Raw genomic sequence first — 20,561 nt, 5'->3', positions numbered from 1 at the left:
GATTCCTCTGCTTGCTTCTCCCTTCTTCCAGCCCTCTGGCTCCTGTGCTGCTTTTCACACTGTGACTCATGAAGGACCTTTGCACATTCAACTGTTTCTCCACCCAGCACCTTCTGCCTTGTATACACAGCTGGCTTCAGAAGGACCTATTTCCTTCAGCTAGCAGAGAGGCCTTCCGTACCTGCTATTCCCTATCGGAGGACTCGGGGCTTATCTTCCTCAGATACCTGCTTATTTGGATTTATTTGCCTACTATCGCCCAGCTGATCAGAAATTCAATGAGGATGGGGTCCAGTCTTTCTTGTTGACATTGGGGTAGCTAGTAGTACTGGGGGAGGGACCAGGTCAGTGGAGGACATACGAAAATCTGACGAATGCCAGACCTAACTGTCAAGAGTTGAGGTCACATGTAAGTCATTTAATAAAATGACAGAGTTGGATAGGTCTGGTCTGAGGAGTATGTCCTGTGGGTGATATTCCTACCTTGTGCTCCCTCCAAGTTCCTGTCCCCTGGAGACAAGGCCATGTCACCCAGCCTTACCTGTACTTTCTTTCCCAGCACCAAGAGGTTCGAGGACATGATTGCACCCTTCCGCCTGAATGATGGTTTCAAGGATGAGGCCACTGTTGCCGAGATGAGGAGGGACTGTCCCTGGAAGATCTCAGATGAGGAGATCAACAAGAACAGAATTAAGGTGCAAGACAGGGAAGGGACTCACCAGGGCCTGGGGTCCCAGCTGTGTGTCCCTGTCCTGAGCTTTGGATTTCCCACTAGGCCCCACCCTTCTTTCCCTTCCCAATGCCTGAAATGTCCTTGGGTCACGTGACAGGACTGAGCCACGACATTGTGGAGCCTCATGTTGCCTTTGATGGGGTAGACTGGCCTCCTGCCATGTAAACGGTGCTGGCCACTGGCGGGTTGGGGTCCTTCTTCCAGATCTGTGTGTATGGCTGGGAGGAGGCTGTTTTGACATTGGCTACAGTGACATTTTTAGGTAGAATGAATAAATGGGAGGACCAGGCACCCAGGGGCAGACCTTACTTAGTATCCCAGTAGTTCAAGTCAGGGGCCCTGAACCGGGGCCATTTGTCACTCTTCCCCAGGTAGGGACATTTGTCAATCATCTAGAGATATTTTGGGGGGAGTCACATCTCAAGGGATGTATGTGGCAGATATTTCATATTACATAGACACCAGGGGAACTGATAAATGTCCTACAACACACAGGGCAGCCCTCACAACAAAAACTGGGCATCCATGATGTCCACAGTGAGACGGTGAAAGTCCCAGACTTGGCTAGCTCACTTGCCTTGAGTTCCTTTCCCTACACTGAGTATCCATCCACTTTTAGGTCCCAGGAGTTGACTTCATTTCTGAGGGACTTGAGACAGCCATGGGTTAAGGTGTGTCCCCCAGCCAGCACCCCACACCTGGGGACTTTGGAGATGTTCCCAGCCTGGAATCAGCTGGCTCTTTACAAAGTACTGAACAAGCAAAGTGTCTAAAGAAAGCCTTCTCAAAGTCTGCCACGGGGAGCCTGCCCCTGCTCCAAATAATTTCCCAGTGGGTCTTCTGTATGCCCAGCACTGAGCCAAGAGTTAGCTCATCTGATCTTGTCCATATCCCCTGAGGAGGATAAGATCATATCTATTTCAAAGAGTGGTACTCTGAAGCTCAGAGAGGCTCTCCTGGGGCTGAGGAGTCAGGAATTGTCTAGGGGCATAATTCTACCTCCAGACAAGCTGGGAGTGGGGTGCTGTTGAGGAGGTAGGAAGTGACCTTGATTTCCTTGGCCCCAGTCCCTTCGGCAGGTGAGGCTGAATGAGATTCTGCTGGACTACTCTCGGGATGCTGCGCTGATCCTCCTGTAAGTCACGTCTGGCTTGCCTGTTGGGATGTGGGCTGCAGCTCTAATTCAGCTTGGTGGGTGCTCAGAAAACATGGCCAGTCCAATGAGTGTCAGCTGGCAGGTCACAGGTCTCACGTGTCCCAGGCAGTGTCGATCTTCCTTGCTGTCCCTTGTTTACTCTTTTTCATGCCAAACAGGCTTGACAAACGGAGGCAGCTCCTCCCAGAAGCCAGTGTGTCTCCTAGTTTGGAAATTGCCCTCACTGGCTATTTGCCATTCCTCAATGATTTGAGTGTCCATTCTGGACAGCAGGAGCAGAGGCTGCTCCAGCAGCACTGTTCCCCCTGAACCCCCACCCAGTCCATGTTGCCCTCCAATGTTAGCCAGGGCAGAGCCGGTAAACGGGGACAGTGGCAAGGAGGGACCTCCACGTGACTCTCATCTCTCCAAGGCCATGGCCAGCCAAGACATCCGCACCTGTAGCTTAGGATAATGTGGATTTTATTAAGGCTTTTCCTATGCTTGCTAGAGCACCAAGTCATCTCTCTGCTCAGATGGGACCTGTCATTTGCAGGGGCTTCCACCACACGAGAACATAAAGCCCCTAGCCTAACATATGGATCTTGCTTTGAAATGCAGATAGAACTCAGACCAGGGATCCTTCTACCTCTGCCTCTCTGGTAGTCAGCAACAATGAACATGTCAAGAGGTGGCCTTCTTTTCAAGGGATGTTCTGATATGAGCCACATGGGATCTTATTCTTACTATCCGCAGGAGTGTCAAGGAGGAAGGCCAGTGTCAGTCCTCCTTGATAATGAGACGGCTATTGTTATGGACAGGTGATGGGCGCACGTGCTCTCAGCAGCATCCTTCTTGGTGTGCATGAGTCTAAACATCCTGGCAGACCTGGCAAGTGTTATCTGCTCTGGAGAGCGAGCCCGTATCTGCTGACGCGAACAGTACAGTCGCGTCTCTATTGCTGTGATAAACACCACGACCAAAAGCAAGTTGAGGGGGAACACGTGTATTTCAAACCTACAGCTTATAGGCTGTCATCCAGGGAGGTCAAGACAGGAACTCAAAGCAGGAACCTAGAGGCAGGAGCTGAAGCAGAGGCCATGGAGGAATGTTGCTTACTGGCTTGCTCTTCACGGCTTGCTCACTCTCCTTTCTTACAGCACCCGGGGATGGTACTGCTCACGAGGCCTAGGTACTCCCATATCAATTATTAATCAAGAAAACACTTCACAGGCCATGAACATATGAAACATGTCACTGCTGAGGTCATTTTCTCAGTTGCGCTGATCTCAAAAAACTGACTCTACTTTGTGTCAGGTTGACCAAAAACTAACCAGGACAAGCAGTAAGGGTGTGGCAAGGATTGTTTACCTACTGCAGAGAGGCCTCAAACTCAGCACCATATTGGGTTTAGAATGCCCAAGACTCAAAAATGGTGCATTCCCAACCTGGTTGCCCCCTAGATTTCATAGGTCATATCTATAGCTGACATTGGATTCACAAGAAGAGACTGCACCAAGGAGTTCCTTAGGGTGACAAGAGTAAATGGGGTCTCTACTTCAGTGAGAGGTACTTCCTTTTCAGGAGACACCAGCGTTGTTCCCCTTGGCCATGTAAGTGCCCCTTTGAGAAGCTCAATATGGCAAACAGGGAAAGACCTAAAATGCCAAGGCCTTCTGGCAGATAAACAAGAAGGTGGCAGGTGAAAGCTGAGGACAAACCCCGTGGGATCATGATAAGCGTGGCATCAGAACCCCGCTTCTGGAGGGTCTGGCCCTTCAGTCTTGTCTGCAGGCCCGTAGGGTCAGATGGCACCAGCCAGTTAGTTACTCAGTGTGGAAAGCAATGGTGTTTTATTTCTACCACAGGGTTTGGTCAGCAGCTAACAGAGTGATGGGAAATCTGCCAGAGTATGACCCAGGCAGGGCTGTGGGGACAGAGGGTGTGTCTCTCGGACAGTACTCCAGCTGTAGTTCCAGACACTCATTGAACCAAGGTTTAGGAATCATGTCTTTCGTTCACTCAGAACTGTAACCAAATACCACAGTCCAGGTCCCTTACAAACAACAGGAGTTCATATCTTATAGTTCCGGAGGATGGGAGGGCTAATCTCAAAGTGCTAGCAAATTTGGTATTTGGTAAGGTCAGCTTCTGGTCATAGATTCACATGTCACTGTGAGACCCCTTGTCACTGGGTCTGCACGTGGTCGGAACTATCTAGAGCCATTTTGTAAAGTGGGTGCTAACCTCTTGGCCTGATCACCTCCCTAAACCCCTAGCTCCTAAACCTCTTGCCCAGCACCCTCCAAGGGGCTGGATTTTAGTTGGTTTCTGTCTACTCAGATCACAGCAAATGGCTTGCTGACTTTGTTCCTGCGAGTCACTTCTTATCTGTCCGAGGACAGAAAGACATTCAGAGTCCCTGGTGATTTGTGCTGTTCTGTGTAGAGTGGTGGCCAAGATCTCAGACAGTTAGCACCAAGGCACAGAGATTGGATCACAAGTAGTTTCCAGTCCTTCCCTGGGCCACCCCAGAGGACGCTAGGGCTACACAAGCTTTTCCTCAAGGGCTGGCTCCCTGTATTCAGCTCTCAGCTAGCCAATGAGTGGGGTCCCACACAGGAAGTTATCAAGTTAAACTCAGCCTTGAAATGCCCTTCTGTGTGGCTTACAACATTGAAAAGGGGTCAAGACTGAGACACCAAGGCCTTAAGCTAAGTGCATGCCCTCTGAGCATAGGGCCCTGTGTGACTACACTTCTGTGGTCTGGTGACACCCATTGTGTCTGAGCACCTCCCAGGGCCTGCAAGACATCATGTTTTCCTGCTGAGAAAGTGCTGAGGAAAGGGGCTTGCTTCATCACCAACACCTCTCAGAGAAGGTTCCCTAGGCAGTGTTGGGCCCAGGGTGTGGCTTGAGCCAGAGGGCAAGGCGGTGGAGGTGGCTTTATCCCCTGCTCCAAGACATCTAACCGGGTGGGGGACCTGGGGTGTGACCTCTCCTGGGTGCAAGGGGACACACTACAGCTTCCCTATTGCAGTCTCTTCAAAGAAGCAAGCTTGCAGTTACGACCCGCTGTTAACTCAATGTGTAACCTTGGTGTCTCTCTAGCCTTGGTTTCCCTAATGACCTCTGAAGCAGGGTTCAGGATTCTCTTTCACCAGGTTGTGACCCCACGTTTATTTGCTATTAAAATGAATCTAACTGGGCAGTGGTGGCACACACTTCTGATCCCAGCACTCTGGGGGCAGAGGCAGGCAGATCTCTGTTAGTTTGGGGCTAGCCTGGTCTACAGAGTGAGTTCCAGGACAGTCAGGACTGTTTCACGGAGAAACTCTGTCTCAAAACCCGCCTCACCCCACCCCCCAACAAAAGATTGCAAAATGAACCTATCTCTCGGGGGCCCCATGATGAGAAATTTTCCTGAGTAGCACCTCTTCTTCCCTTTCCTTTCTACCCCCAAACTTCAGGAAAAGTCAAACTCTCTCCAGCTAGGCTTGGCATCCAGGATTAGCCAAGAGCAGCAATGGTGTGTCCAGTCACCCTGGATTTGACGCCTGCACAAACCCCACCCTAGCCAGCAACTGCAGCTGTCACCCCACAGGGCCCCAGCTCTTGGGCCAACTCCTTGGGGAGCACAGAAAAGCTGTGTGTGGGTGTGTGAGTGTGAGTGTCACAACCCTCCAAGCTGGAGACCAGCCTGGATTTCTCAAGGTGTAGTTGAGGTCAGGTAGACCTCGTGAGACCTGGGAACCCTAGAAATTCCAATTGTACAGTCTCTCCCAGAAGGGGGCTGAGAAGGAGCTCAGGACCCCTGTCACCAGATATTCAAAGGACAACAAGCAAGCAATGTCCCTCTCTGGGACCAGGTGCCCTGGCCATCTAATCTAGCGCTGGTTGGAGGCAGAACCTGGCTGTCTGCTCGTCACGTCAGTGGCTTACGTGACAAAGCACCCCCCACAGCTCCACCCGCGTGTGTGAGCATAGCTACACCGGCACAGGCATTGGCCGGCACAGTCACCAGCCCCGCAGCCTCCGGCTGCGTTAAGAGCCTGTTCCTGTGGCTCTGCTCATGGCTTTCACTTCTGACTCTAGCGCTGACCCAACATTGCCCTGCAATTTTGAACAGAAGTTGTTTTGTTCCCAGTTTTGCTCTAAAGATAAGCGGTTTCAGGAGAGCGTATCCTGTTGGTGAGAGTCAGCGTGTCATGCCGGTACTGAAGTGAGTTAAAGGTGCTGTCCCTGGGACGGCCACAGGCTCCACTGAGGGAGAGAACTTCTTGCCTACTGTAGGAACTATGAGTGTTTCCTGGCTCTCAACTGGCAGACCCCTGTGCCCTGTGGCCTTTTAAGTAGGTGAATTAGGTTCCCAAAAATAATACAGCCTTTCCCAGATGGCAGTGTCTTCGGCCTTAGGAGTGCCTGTGACACCTAAACTTGGCCTTTCTTCTCTTCTATGCCTTTTCCATGGACTATCTATCACAAACGCTCTCGGATGAAGACGACAGCCGCTTTGTGGGACAGATGATGTGCTTGCCCCTTCCCCGCTCCTCAGGACCTCGCTTTTTAAAATAGGGCAGAGCTTGTCCTGCTATTTTTCTGGCCCTGAATTTTAAGTTCATGGTCACAGGCTCTTAGTGGGCATGCAAGGTTGTAGCAAGCAGGCGCAGCTGGTAGAAAGATCTAGGGACTTGGCTGGAGGCCCATCTCTACCACCTGCACCCTGTGTGTGCCCACAGACAGCCTACAAGCGGAGTACCTGTCACTTTAGAGAACTCTGAGGCTCGGGCCAGCCGGGCACTTTGCCAAAGCCACGTGGCCCAGGATACAGCAAAGCCAACACCCAAGCAGCTTTTAGAGGGTCAGATTCTGAACTCTGAACCCCAGTGCAAATCTGCCTGGCTGGCTGCTCCAGCCGGCCTGGGGTACTGCCGGGGCCCTGTCCACTGGCGGGCTATGCTAAAGCTCGGGTGAATTCGTGCCTGTGGAGGGGCTGTCAGATTGCCAGGTCCCATATAAACACTGGTGTCCCAGCTTCATGCACTACAGCTGGTTCTGTGGGATCCTGTATTTCCCAGAAGCTGAACCGGAGGCACTGGGACTTAGTCCCAGCATATCTTTAAAATCATTAAGATGGTAGAAAAGTCACTTTCTGGTGTAAACAGCCAAACATGACTTCACAGCTTTCTAGGACATCTTGTTATTTGCACGGTGTTGTGCAATCAGGGGTCCCGTGAGGTTGTGTTAGGGTTGCCCTGACAGCCTCCATGGGACAGGGGGCGGGGCCAGGACGTGTAGCCACGGCCCATGAACACATCACGCTGTGGCTTTGGGAAGGTGTGTGGCTGGAAAGGCCAGCCTGGCGTGGTGTTCGGGACCCGGTGGGCTGGCCTCTGTCAATCGGCAACACCCTGCTGAACCTGGCTGTCTCAGGGAGATTCCAGACACAGAGGGAAGAGGTCAGGTGGAGCCAGCCTGCAGGTGGACGAGCACACCTTCCAGCGGGGGAGACAGACAGCAAAGAAACACCACTAGCGATACCTTTAAGATCGTGAAGGGCTATGAAAGCAGTCAAATGGGGGATTGGCTGGAAAGGCGTGGTCAGTCAGAGGAGCTGCCCTCAAGCAGAAACCTGGATGATTCAAGGGAGCCACCCAGAGCTGGGCACGTTGACATGTTTACCAAGTGTCGAGAGCGTCCAGTGCAAAGGTCCTGAGGCAGGAGCAAGTTTGGTGCTTATCACTGTGTCTGAGGTTGGAAGGGCTGGAGGGGACTGGATGGGTCATAGGGAACGTGCAGGCCACGGGTCTGCTTAGGAATGCTTTGTGGCTCCAGGTATTCTGAGGGCCTCGGTGAAGGACAGCAGGGGGGCCTTAACGTGAGTGGGAAGGAACAATGAATGAACAGGCAGCAAGCTGATGAACCGTTCAGAAAGCAAGTCTGGGCTGGGCTGTGTGGGGAAGCCCTGGGTAATTCCTCTGTTGCCACCCTTCCTCCTACAGCACCTTGCCCATCGGAAGGAAGGGGAAGTGCCCCAGTTCGCTATACATGGCCTGGCTGGAGACCCTGTCCCAGGACCTCAGACCTCCTGTCGTCCTTATCCGAGGCAACCAGGAAAACGTGCTCACCTTTTACTGCCAGTGACAGAAGCTGAGGGTGTGGATGGAGTCAGAACTCTCCAGCTCGAGACAAGCTAGCTCCGTATTCTGCTTCCTACGGAGTCCTCACATCTGCTGGTCCCTCTGTAGAAGATGCTGCGTTTCCAAACTGGCTGAGCCCTGACAGACACACCTTCTGGGCCTTGAAGCTGTGTGGAAGTCTATAGAAGATTCTCTCTCTTTTTAAAAAGCTTTTTCTTGCTGACCAAGTAGTGAATTGCTGTCTTTGATTTGTATGCAAACTGAGTCCCAGCTCTGGATTTGTGTCTTGGCCGTCTCTCCAGACCACCCAGTGACCGTCCCCAAACCCGTCTCCTTCCCCGAGGACCTGTGCAGAGCTCCGGGGACCACAGGGTCCTGTGCACAGAGCCTGCACAGAAATGCGCATTTCTTCAGCCCTCACTCTGATGCCTTTCACTGATAGCACCTAGATGTTCTCACTGGTTATTTAACCCCGGTCATTAAGGTTCTTTGATTATACATTCTATGGTTTTCCTGGAGACTCCCAACAACTGTCCCAAAGCATCGCAAAGCAGTATTCTCACTCTAGGGGGCGCCCTCCAGTATTCCGCCCCAATCTTTCTTCCTTCCGACAGTCTCAGGTAGTCCAGGCTGGCCTTGAACTTGCTCCCTTAACCAAGAACAGATTCAAACTTCTGATCCTCCTGCCACTACTCCAGAGTGCTGGGATTCCAGGCACATGCCTGGAGCTTTATGTGGTGCTAGGGACCAAACCTATGGATACCAGGCAAGTACTCTACCAACTATGCTGCCCCACCCGGTCTCTATTCTGCTTCTTTTAAAGGTTGGTTGCTGTCTACAAGATGATTTTTGTACCCACTAAATGGGCAGCGATCAAGGACTTGAAAATGGGTTTAATTTCCACAGGTTGTGCATACTCTGTTGTTTGGGGTTTTGCTTTGTCAACTTGACACAGGCTAGGGTCATCTAAGAAGAAACTGCAATTGACAAAAGGCCTCCCTATGCTTGGCCTTGAAGCAACTGATGTGGCAGGGCCTAGCTCTCCCTGTTGCCTTGCCACCGCTGAGGACCTGGGTTGTAAAAGAAAGCAAGCCAAGCAAGCCATGGGGAGCAAGTCAAATGTTCCTCCATGGCATCTGCCTTAGTTCCTGCCCTAATTTCACTTCACGATGAACTATAAGATAAAATAAATCCTTTTCTCCCTAAGTTGCTTTTGGCCATGGTGTTTATCACAGCAGTAGAGACCCTGACTGAGCCTGGATGCTGCATATGTCTTTGTCCGGGTGGCAGGAGTTGAAAAAGACAGACAAGGAACCTGGCGAAAGACTGTTGCACTATGGGAGTGGCAAGGTGGGGAGCACAGATTCTAAAAGGGGAAGCAGAGGGGACATAAAGATGATAAGATGAGGAAGAAAGATAGTAAGAGATGGTTCCCAGCCCAGAGCCGGAGGGGTCCACCGCCCACAGCTGGAGGGGTCCACCGTCCAGATGAGAGAGGAGGTTGTCAAGGTGAGGTAGGGTAATGGTGGGAGCTTACACTTAGCTCCATGGAGTGTGCAGCAGCTGCTGCAGGATGGGTCCCGAACAACAGTGGTCGCGGCTGTGGTCTAAGAGTGGGACAAACATGAACACGTTGAGAGCAGGGCACAGGAGCACGTGTTGAGACACCAAGTACAAAATGCAGTGGGCTTTGAGCTCTTGCCAGGCAGAGGCAGAAAGTCGAGTTGTCTGGTGACGTGGCTGGGTCTGCTCCTCTAAAACCGAGGAAGGCCCCAGGGTAGAACATCCTCAGGTTTGGCTATTTTCCTCCAAGGTCACTTGAGGTCATTTGGTCACAAAAGCTAACCCCTTCTTGAGGTTTTCTCATTCAAAACCAAGGACTTCGGTCTGAGGCTCTCACAAACCCCCCCTGTTCTCAGGTTAGCACTGTTGTCCGGGGCTTGCTGAGCAAGGTGGGGGCTTCAGAGCTTAGCGGTGTCACTGTTCTTCTGTCTATGGACCCTACACCAATTTCCAGCTCAACAGAAAGCCCTGCACCACTAGGCCATGTTGGCTTTTCTAGAACTACATGATAAACAAGTTTCTGATGAATGGTGTCCCCCTTCAGACACCAAGGAGTCGTTGGCATGAGATTACAGAATGTTTTGGCTTTGGGTACTTAAAAACAAAACAAAACAAAAAACTTCAAAATGTTAAGTTTGTGTGTGCTGGTTAGTCACGTGTCAACTTGACACAAGGTAGAGCCATCTGAAAGGAGGAGCCTCAGCTGAGAAAATGCCTCCATAAGATCCTGCTGTAGGGCATTTTCTTAATTAGGGGTGGATAGGGGAGCGCTCACCTTGTTGTGGGAGGTGCCATCCCTGGGTTGGTGGTCCTGGATTCTATAAGAAAGCAGGTTGAGCAAGCCAGTAAGCAGCATGCCTCCATGGTCTCTGCATCAGCTCCTGCCCCCAGGTTGTTGTCCTGTGTAGTTCCTGTCCTGACTTCCTTCAGAGATGGACTACAATATGGAAATAGAAGCCAAACGAAGCCTTTGTTATTCTGCTGACCTTTCCTGTCACCTGGGTACCCAGTCCCATTAAGAGACAAGCTCCACTCACCCCCAGTCTCCCCCTACCTTCCCGCCTAGGCAAGCTAATCTCATGCTTTCTCTCCTCCCTCTCCGTCTGTTCTTCTGAAGAGGCAGTCTCTGCTTCTCCCCCTTTCTTTCCTCTTCCTCTGTTTCCCTGTCTGTCTCTTACCCACTGAGGTCTCAGGTCACCAGCGCCATGAAGGATAACACCCTTCCTCTCCAACTTGCTTTTTGGTCATGGTGTTTTATCTCAGCTGTAGAAACCCTAGGACAATGTTTAACAATAATAAAAGTTCTATTTTTAGAAAGAATGAGAACTTTCTTTCCTTCTTTCTTTCTTGGCAAGGTTTTACTATATACGTCAGGCTGGGCTTGAGACATTCCCTTTTGTCTCAGCTTCCTGAATACTGGAATTACAGGTGTGTGCCACCCTCCCACCAAAAGATTTGTTTGCCTTAACATCAAGGCCGAAAACCATGACAAAGAACTTATTTGTTTGGGAACTTACTGTTTTTCAACTATGAGAAATGATTTGAAAAAGAAAATTAGGCATTGTTTTGTTGTTTTGCTTTTGTTTTTGTTTTCTTCTCACCCTGTCTTGTGTCTTGGTCCTTGAGGTCAGATGGTCAGTTTGTGTATGAACATTTACAGCTGTTTCCTTTTCCTTTCTTCTCCCACATCTGTTTGCAGTCAGTCCATGGGGGAATGCATAGGCCTCAGCCTTCTGACACTGTCCAGCATTTGGGATCTTGCCTCAACTGAGAGGGAGGTTGAGTACAAGGATCCGTGATGCAGCAGCCACCTGAGAGCTGGGGGCTGAGTCTCTGATGTCTCCACTGTCTGCAGCCACTGAGAGCTGGGACCCAAGTCTCTGATCGGCTCCATTGTGTGACCTCAGATGCGCACCTTTCCTCTCTCTGGGCCTCTGTTTACAAAGTGGGAGAACTGGGTCACAGTAGGTGTCCCCAGACAGTTGACCTGAATGTGATTTGGCCCAGCATGACTGACCACATAGTTTCTATGGCCGGTAACAGAGATGGGCAGGTGGAGGATAGGTAGACATTCTTTAGTCCCCACCTCCCCTGCACACCCACCTCTTCCTGTTCCCCTGCTGTGGAGCTTTGGGTCAGATCTCCAAAGTGTCCCAGCGCCCTATTAGGCTGCAGCAGCAGAAAGGAGTTCAGTGCCCTCTGCATTACTCTGTCTGCCTTCGGGTAACAAAATGCTTCACATCATTACATTTTTTAAAAGACTTTGTTATTTTTAACTATGTGTACGTATGAATATGGCTGTGTGCCGTGTGCGTTTGCATAGGAGCGCAGGTATCATCAGAAGCTAGAGTGAAGAATCCCCGGAACTGAAGTTACAGTTTAAACTAGCTGCCTGATAAAGACTGTTGAAGACCAAACTTGGGTCCTCTGGAAGAGCGATACATGCTCTCAACTATGGAGCCGTCCCATCAGCCCTACTTACTACATTTTAGGGCCAGGGGTATTGTCCCTGATCAATGCTTTTGTTGACACTTTTGTTTTGATGCTCCCTTAGGGAGGTGGACGCTCAGGGCGACTCCAGCTCTAGCCACGGGTGCAGGAGCTTTCATTACCCACCTCCCCGCACCCCTCCCCGCACCCCTAGTTCACTGCTCCACTAAGTAGCTCTCTATTCCCCCTTGGCAAGTTAGTGGCACCTTCCTTCAGCTCCCAGACAGATTTCTTGTGACTTTGAAGTAAGTACAGTCCACTCTCCACCCTGTAAACCTGCCACTTCCCTGGTACGAGGCTTTGGGCCTCATCAGCCCGTGGAGAGTCCCATTAAGAACTGAATTCCCATTCCGGTTCCTGCACCTGCCTGACTGCTCCAGTGTGGTCAGGCTGACATGGGTTTCACAGAAATGAGAACTGGTGGAATGTTCCAGAAGCCCCACCTGGCTGGGAAGCCCCTACAGCAAATGCAAAGCAGTCAGATTGACCTCACACAGCTCAGGCTGGCAGCAAGCAGCGCTTCTGCTGTGTTCACAGAGCAAGGAAGCGAGGAAGCCTAGACACCAGCCCGACTGCTAATAACCCAACTTGCGGGGAGTCTAATCTTGTGACTGAAGGCGCGCATGCCAAGGAAGGGCCCTGCTTCCTGAAACACACCATAGCAATTCACTTCCTGAAAACACAAAGAGAGCCACTGGCTGGGAGGCCTGCCAACGGAAGTCCTCTGGGTAAAGGACAGTATTGAGGGGTTAAATAAAATGCAAGTGCTTCTGAGAGTCACCAAGAAAACGTTCTGGTGGCAAAAGATACGGGAGCGTTTTGCTAACAAAGCCAAGCAAATCCCTGTGGAGGGCATGACACTGTAAAGAGCCTTGGAGAGATGAGTGTGTTAGCCCATGCTGCAATCTCAGCTCTTGGGAGGTTGAGACAGGAGAATTGCCGAGAGTTTAAAGCCAACCAGTACTCCCACCCCCTAAGTCTTGAAAAATGGGTCAGATTCAACAGAAGGAGCTGGGGTTGGGAGGAGCATGCTAACAGGAGAAAAACTTGATCAAGGGCCAGCAAAAGAACAACTCTAGATGTGTTGGTAGAGCCAGAATTAACCGGTTTTCCTAGGGCAGGAGAAATGTACACATGGGAGTGAAAGACCCTCAGAGAGGACCTTTCCTCTCTGATGAAGACCCCAGAACCAGGACACTCTGAGACCAGGCCACAGGATGCAATTAGCAAGAGGTTTATTGAGTAAACACAGGTACCTGCAGCCAGCAAGTCTTTTGGAGGACTTGTGCACCCGCAGACTGGGGGGAGGTCTTTTTATAGGGGAGAGCAAAAGCAAGCTTACAAAAGCAAAAGCGTGGTTATCAGTCGACCGGAATGAGGCGGGGGCATGAATGGTTTCCTCTCTCAGCATGGATGACTGGCAACAGTCATCCTGTTCCTATCTTATAGCTAACCTGCTTTGTTGATATCCTATCTTATTGACATCTTGCCTTGCAGTCTTCCAATCTCTATCTCCTGCTCTGTCAGGCACATGGGATGTTCTTACGGGAGCAGGCTGGCTGCTGATCCGGAGAATTTTTTTTTAAAGCAAACAGGACGTTCCCCCAGGAGCATGCTAACTGTGGGTTTTGAGGAGGGGGTCTGTAGGGTCTTTCAGGAGAATAAGAAGGCCAGCATGTACAGGTCCCAGGTATAACGCTGTCACTTGGTTGACAGTGTATGCCTGTAATATCAGCAGAGGCTGCGGCAGGATTGTGAGTTCAAGACCGGCCTGTGACACGGAGAAGACCCTGTCTTAAACTTTGCAAAGTGAGGAAGGGTGAGCTTCCAGATAACCCAGAGGAGCTCATAGGGTAGAGCCGATTTTCAGATCATGGTGAAGGTGGGGAGAAAATCCAGGAGGATTCTGGGGAATCTGAGGGGAATCCTGAAGTGAATTAACTTCTAAGCAAGGCCGGTGGAAGAGAGAAGAGAAAGGACACAGACGACAGGAGGAAGAAGTGGAAGTGGGGATTGCCTGGATGCAGACGTGAATAGAGACAGGGTCCCAGACGCTGTATGGGGCAGTTCTGAGAATGAGGGACATTGGGAACATAGGCGGGGCACTGCACAGATTTGGCTGGGCTCTTGTATTGGTTGCTTCTCTCAGCAATGTGACAAAATGTCTGATAAAAGCAATTAAGAAAGGCAATGTTTATTTTGGCTCTCTATCTGAGTGTATAGTCCATCGTGGCCAGGAGGGTGTGTTAGCAGGAGCCTGGTCAGGAAGCAGAGAGATAAATGCCGGGTCTTGCTTTCTTCTTAGTTAATCTGGGAGCCCAACCCACCCACGGAAGAGAGCAGCCCACACACCTAGTGGGTCTTCCTGCTTCAGTTAAACATCTCTGGAAAACCCTCGGACCTGCCCAGAGCTTTGTCTCAATTCTTAGTCACATCAGATGGACGGTTAAGAGGAGCCATTCCAGGTATTTTATGTGTGAGCACGAACAGATCCATCAGAATTATAACCCAAGAGCTCTGGAGGAAGCTTAGGGCATCTCGCCACTGGCTGGAAGCTCTTGGCAACAGTCAGCAGAAACAGACTCGAGAGATAACTCATGCTCAGGATTCCGAAAGCATAGTCAGGCAGGTAAGTCACATCTTAAATGAGATTAGGAGAAAACATGGGGAACAGAGAGAGCAGAGGCCAGACCCTGGAAAGGGCTCCATTCAACAGGCAGGGGGAAAGGGAGGCAGCGGTCGCAGGAGCCTTCAGAAGAGCCTTAGAGGGGCTGGAGAGTTGCCTCGGTGGTTAAGAGCTCTTCCTGCTCTTCCATAGGACCCAAGCTGGGTTTCCAGCACTGACACCATTGTCTGTAACTCCAGTTTCAGGAGATTTGACACCCAAGGCATGCCATGATACACACACACACATGCAGGCAGTCCTACATACTTAAAATTTTGTAAATGGTTAGTAAATTTTAAAAACAAAAACCCAAAGAGTTCTGGTAGGACAAGGAAGCCAGTTGCTTCAGGAGGCTTCAAAGAAGAAGGAGAAGGGCTGGGGAGGCCCACAGCACAGCTGCCTGCTGAAGTCACAGATAGTGCTGCTCGCCTGGGCTCCCTTGGTGCCCTATAGAGAATGGCTTGGCTAGGTGGCAGGCCCGGCGGGGACTGAGGAATGGAGATGCCTGTCTTCCATGCCCACTTTGCCAGTTGAGTGGCTGGAGAGTGTATCATTGTGGCCCTCACATTTGCCTTCTTATGTGGTATTCAGGAACCCTACCAGGTAGGTCCCTCGAGACTGACCTGGATGCTTTGTGACTTTGAACTACATACGCCACCTCTGCCTTTCCCAAAGTCATCTTTTTGGCTCTCCAGTCCCCTTCTCTTCCCGGATTCAGCCTCTTAGCGCCTCTGTTGTGCCCTTGTATCTCGACTCCCTCCCTTCTGACTTCAACAGCTCAGTTCCTACAACAACTCAGAGACCTAAGGTTTAATGGCTATGTGTCTGCTCCCCCAGACTATCCCAGTCCCCCTGTAGTTGGGTGGGACCACATGGCCTACTCAGTTAATGGACTTTGAGAAAAAGCACACCACTGCCGGGCTGCAGCATCGAACGCCAAGAGCACACAGCTCTCTAACTCTCACCTTTTCTGGTTAAGCTGGACCTACAAAATGAGAGCAGCTTCGATCATGGAGCCTGAAGGGGCCTGGAGAGCTGCCTGACCAATGTAAGAATACTCGGAAAAGAGAAATCAGTGTTGTGCAGACCGCAAACACTTGGTGGGCCGTTTGTTACTGCAGCAGAGCCCACCATCATCCTAACTACTATACTCCCTAAGACAGCAGCAACCCAGACACTTCCCTGGGAAGGGAGAAGCTCTTCTGTGTTTCTACCTCAGTTTTCCCAATCTCTCCATTGCTGGCTTACTTGAATATGAAGTTGTACCCGTATCTTCTGTTTTTCTTTTCGTCCCCACGTGTTCACTTCCCCCACACAGGTAGACTTTCAATAAATATTCGTGCAGTGAATCAGTGAATGAGGAAATGAACAATGAGTGGATTTCACTTGTCGGGGTGGGGGCAGATGTCAACGGAGCAGTGCATTGTGGGAGAAAATGAGTGGGTCCCTAGAAAAGCGTCCTGGAGGTTAATAGAGCAAACCTGTAGAAGGTAAACCTTCGGGGAAGATACACAGCACCAGCTGAGAGGCGGCCACAGGGAGGGTGTGTAGGTGCATGGCGCCTCCTTTAGCGAAGAATGCTCAAGGGTCTTTTCTTGAAGGGAAGCATGATTGGTTCAGGTGGAGAGGTTTGGGGTAAGAGCTCAAATGTCCCAGTCAGCTTTCATCACCGACAAAACACCTGAGACGATGAACTTAGAAAGGAGAAAGGTTTGTTTTGACTCATGGTTTTAGAGGTCCCAGTCCATGGTCACTTGGTCCCATTGCTTCTGGGCCTACGGAGAAGTAGAAACGTGGTGGGGAGTGTGGTGCAGCAGAGCTGGGAAGCCAAGAAGACTGAGTAGGGGTCACACCTCCAGTGACCCCTCTTCCTCTCACTAGGCCCCACATCCTAAAGGATGCACCACCCAGAATGGCACATGACCGAGTTTTTTGTATGGGCCCTTTGAGGGACATTTACGACCCAAACCATAACAGCAAGGTACAGAGGGAGGGAAGCTAAGCCTGTTCGCGAAGAGCCAGACCCAGGGTTAATTCCTGAGGATCGAGGTCTGAAAAGAAAAAGAACCTGCCCTGACCAGACCAGCAGTTGAAAAGCAGGTGGAGGCCTTTGCTGGAGCTGGGTTGGCAGGAGGGAGAGTCCCCGGCTGAGAGGGAGAGTCCAGCAAGCGGAAGTAGACCCAGGGAGCATTCTGAAAGGTCCTACCATTTTAACAAGAGTGGTGGCTGTGTGAGCTATTTCTGGCTTGCTAGTCTTTGCTGAAGTGCTGGGTCTAGTGTGAAACTCATTTCAGCAAGGTAAGGTATCTTCCTTGTGTGTGTGCATACCACACACACTAAAGCATACGTTCTATCAGTGGGCTCCAGTCCTAGCTGGAAACGGGATTCTGCTGGGGTAGAGGTGGGTCAGGGGAAGGAAACCAACGTGTGAACTTCCAGTGGGGTACAGAAAAGGCGGCCCTGGAAAAGATGCACGGCACTTCAAACAAACGGCTTTTGTTTCTGTCTATGTAAAGTAAAATGCTGAGCGGCAACCAAATATTTAAACAAGGGATGGATGGGCGGTGTGATAGGGTGAAAGGTCAACTCTGTGGTTGCCTGGGGTTGGTGCTCACTGTCTTCCCTGGATACTGGCTGGAAGGCAGTGTCCACATGACACTTATGTGTCCTGGAGCCAAATGAACGCAGCTAGGGAGAACCATAAACCTGGACCTGGACATTCCTGCAGCCTGAGCTGGGCCAATGGCTACTCTGAGGGACAGACAGTCTGATCAGGCAGACTGCGCTCCCTCCCCCAGTCCCTGTGATCCAGTCTTCTGCAGGGGGAATCCATAGGCATTTGCTAGGTGGCAGCTGTTGTTTAATTTGTCTTCCTCCCTCCGCTGGAACGGTTGGGGACTCAAGTTCATCAGAACAGTCCGAGGAGTTTCGTCTTGTTTTTCCACTGTGGTTAAAAAAAGAAAAAGAAAAATTCCCATTTCCACTACTTCCCAGTGGGCTCAAGGGGTTCCTTAAAAAGGAGTCCTGGAAGGGTGAGGCCCTCGTCACTCCCTGGCAACCACCAATCTGCTCTCTGTCTGTGGATTGGCCTATTGTGAATATTTCACCATCAGTAGATGCGACTTGTGCCTTTCGTGTCTTACTCCACGGTTCCCCAGGGTCACCCAAGTCACAGCAGGCGTTCACTCCCGCTGATGGCTGGTTAGCGTTGCCTTGTGTGGGCCGATCCCATTTCACCCACTCGGCAGCTGACAGATACACAAGTTGTTTCCACTTTGGGAGCTATCGGAAATCATGCTGTCATGAATATTCATGAGCCTGTTTTTTTTCTTTAATTAAACTGTTCCGAGTTTTTTGGATGTAAACCTAAGAGTGAAATTTGTTAGGTCAGATGGCAATGTTATGTTTGACTTAAAGGGAATAATTGGTATCTTTTTAAATAATGTAAGGGTGGAGGGTTCTTTTGGGGGCTGCTTAGCATGTGTGTATTCATTTATGTGTAGGGATGTGTGTGTGTGTGTGTGTGTGTTGTGTAGGCCAGAGGTCAACATCAGAATCATTCCTCAAAAGCTGCATACCTTAGCCGGGCGGTGGTGGCGCACGCCTTTAATCCCAGCACTCGGGAGGCAGAGGCAGGCAGATCTCTGTGAGTTCGAGGCCAGCCTGGTCTACAGAGTGAGTTCCAGGACAGGCTCCAAAGCTACAGAGAAACCCTGTCTCGAAAAAACAAAAAAACATACCTTGATTTTTTTTGAGGCAAAGGTCTTTTGTTGGGGTCTGGGACTCTCCAATCAGGTTATGCTGGCTGACCACCGAGACCCAGGGAGCTGCCTGTGTCTGCTTCCCTGCTGGGACTCTATGTGTGCCCCATGCCTAGCTAGCGATATGGATGCTAGGGAAGCAATGCAGATCTTCATGATTGCTTAGCTAGCCCTTTGCTGTCTGAACTACCTCTCAGTGCAAAGGTAGGTAGGTCGGGCTTAATACTTATTTTACAGGCATTTGTGAGTTGTCTCATGTGGGTCCTGGGATTTGAACCCTGGTCCTCATGATGGAGCAGCAAGTGCCCTTTAACCACTAAGCCATACTTCCTCTCTCTCAAGTGGAACAGTTGCTTAGCATAGTTAAGTTAAGGGCAGTTTCTGGTGAGACAAAAAAAAACATGCTCTAGTTATGAGTGGGCAGGAGGGCTCCGGACAGATGGATTTCAAGAGTAAGGGAACTTGACACCCTCTTCCTGGGCTACGAAAATGGCTTTTGCATATGGTTCTGCTGACCTCTGAGATGGCCGTAAAAGGCAAAGATCTTGGTGCTGGATTAATTGGGGGATTTCTAGAAGCCAAATAAAAACAAGAGTTCCAAAAATGAAATGCAGAAGTTCAACCAAACCTGTGACGCCAGATGGTTTGAAATAAAGCACGCGCATGCTCAGTCATTTCCTTCCGACTCTGGCTTTGTGACGATCTCGTCTCAGTCTCCGACCTGATTGTGAGTGAGACAGCTCTAGGTTCCTTGGTGCTTTCCATGTACGTTCAGAATATAAACCAGAATTAGTTCTCAGCCCAAAGGGAGCAAGTGTCATCGCAGAGCCCCCCATGGTCTCAGCACAGAGAGAGCATCATAGCAGAGCCCCGTGGTGGAATTCTAACTGGCCGCAGCCCTTTCCTTTGCACAGACACCATCAAAAAACATGGGTTTCTCCTCAGCTCTCTGACTTTCTTCCTTGATCCAGTTGAACTGCCATCTCTGGGTGTGTGTGTGGGGGGGGCGGGGGTCAGAGGAACACAGACTGCATGATTTCATTGGTACATAATCAACTGGAGTAGCCAGAAACCAACCAATAGTGACTGATAGGAGAAGTGGCAGGAGCCCAGAGGTCGACTGGGAAGGGACAATGGGGAGTTTGGGTGTGGTTGGAATGTTCTGTGTTACCAGAGCGTGTGAGTTACAAAGGTAAATGTATTTGCCACAGAGTATGTCAGTCACACCTCAGCCCTAGTGAAATCCTGAGTTTAGAAGAGCTGCTGGCGTTCTCAGAGCTTCAGTCTGCCTAGCTGTAGGGTGGGAATGCTAACACCGTATTCCCTAAGGCAGTGGTGGGAGACTGAATGCTGAGGTCGTGCGTGGTCCTGAGGCTGTGCTATGTTGCCAACCCTTGTGCATGGCAGTGGTTATCTTTACAATTTCTCTGCGAAAGGCAGGCTTCGGCTGTCAAGCCTTGTTCCTCCTACCTCCGTTTTGCAGGGTCTCCCCTCCTCCTATGGTGTTACTCTCTTCTTCCATTGACAAGGATGGAGCTCCACCCTCAAGTCTGTCCCCCTCTGTAATGGCTTTGATCCCTAGTACCCCAAACTTCCCACTGCTCACACATCCTAGGAGGACCAAAGTCTTTGCTGAGCTGGTCCCGAGACGTCGTTCCATCCCTGTTCTCGCTGATAGTAGCATGGCTGTTATTATTATCTAAAAATAGACCCCTTGCTTGTCACACTTGGCCAGTGGGGCCTTTGAATGTCTATACAGTTGAATGTATCAGGCCCTATTTGGTAGGTCTTGGATGTTTCACAAACACTTGCCCCTTAGGGGGCGGCACGCAGGGTCTCATCATGTAGCCCAGGCTGACCTACACTTAGCATCCTATGTAGGCCCCTTGAGTTCAGTGTGCCTAACTCATCTGTCCTTTACAAAATCCGTACACTTTTAAACTGAAGTTGCATATAAATGCAGTAAAATACACAATTTTTTTCTTTAATAAAATTTATGGGTTCCTCTACAGCGGAAATGGGGAAGTGGAATAAGTCTATTCAAAGCGGATGTCTGTAAAGTGAATCTCATAGC

The 20,561-nt window shown here is 50.4% G+C and overlaps 1 protein-coding gene across 5 annotated transcripts in view; it reads left to right on the top strand.

The window, feature by feature from the left end:
• The window catches only part of Slc12a3 (solute carrier family 12 member 3), a 34,049-nt gene extending 24,845 nt beyond the window's left edge, over positions 1–9,204 (top strand). For all 5 annotated transcript variants that reach the window (XM_041650670.1, XM_041650667.1, XM_041650669.1 and 2 more), the window contains 3 exons: positions 560–695; positions 1,801–1,868; positions 7,871–9,204. In XM_041650670.1, coding sequence (XP_041506604.1) covers positions 560–695; positions 1,801–1,868; positions 7,871–8,012 — 346 coding nt within the window. In that variant the 3' untranslated portion in view covers positions 8,013–9,204. The remainder of the gene's footprint in view (positions 1–559; positions 696–1,800; positions 1,869–7,870) is intronic.
• Positions 9,205–20,561: the final 11,357 nt, after the last annotated feature.

Source organism: Microtus oregoni, unplaced genomic scaffold (genome assembly GCF_018167655.1).
Source record: "Microtus oregoni isolate MIOR12 unplaced genomic scaffold, Mior012 000004F_ref0000308, whole genome shotgun sequence".
NCBI lineage: Eukaryota > Metazoa > Chordata > Mammalia > Rodentia > Cricetidae > Microtus > Microtus oregoni.
This window is presented reverse-complemented; position numbering and strand designations above follow the sequence as displayed.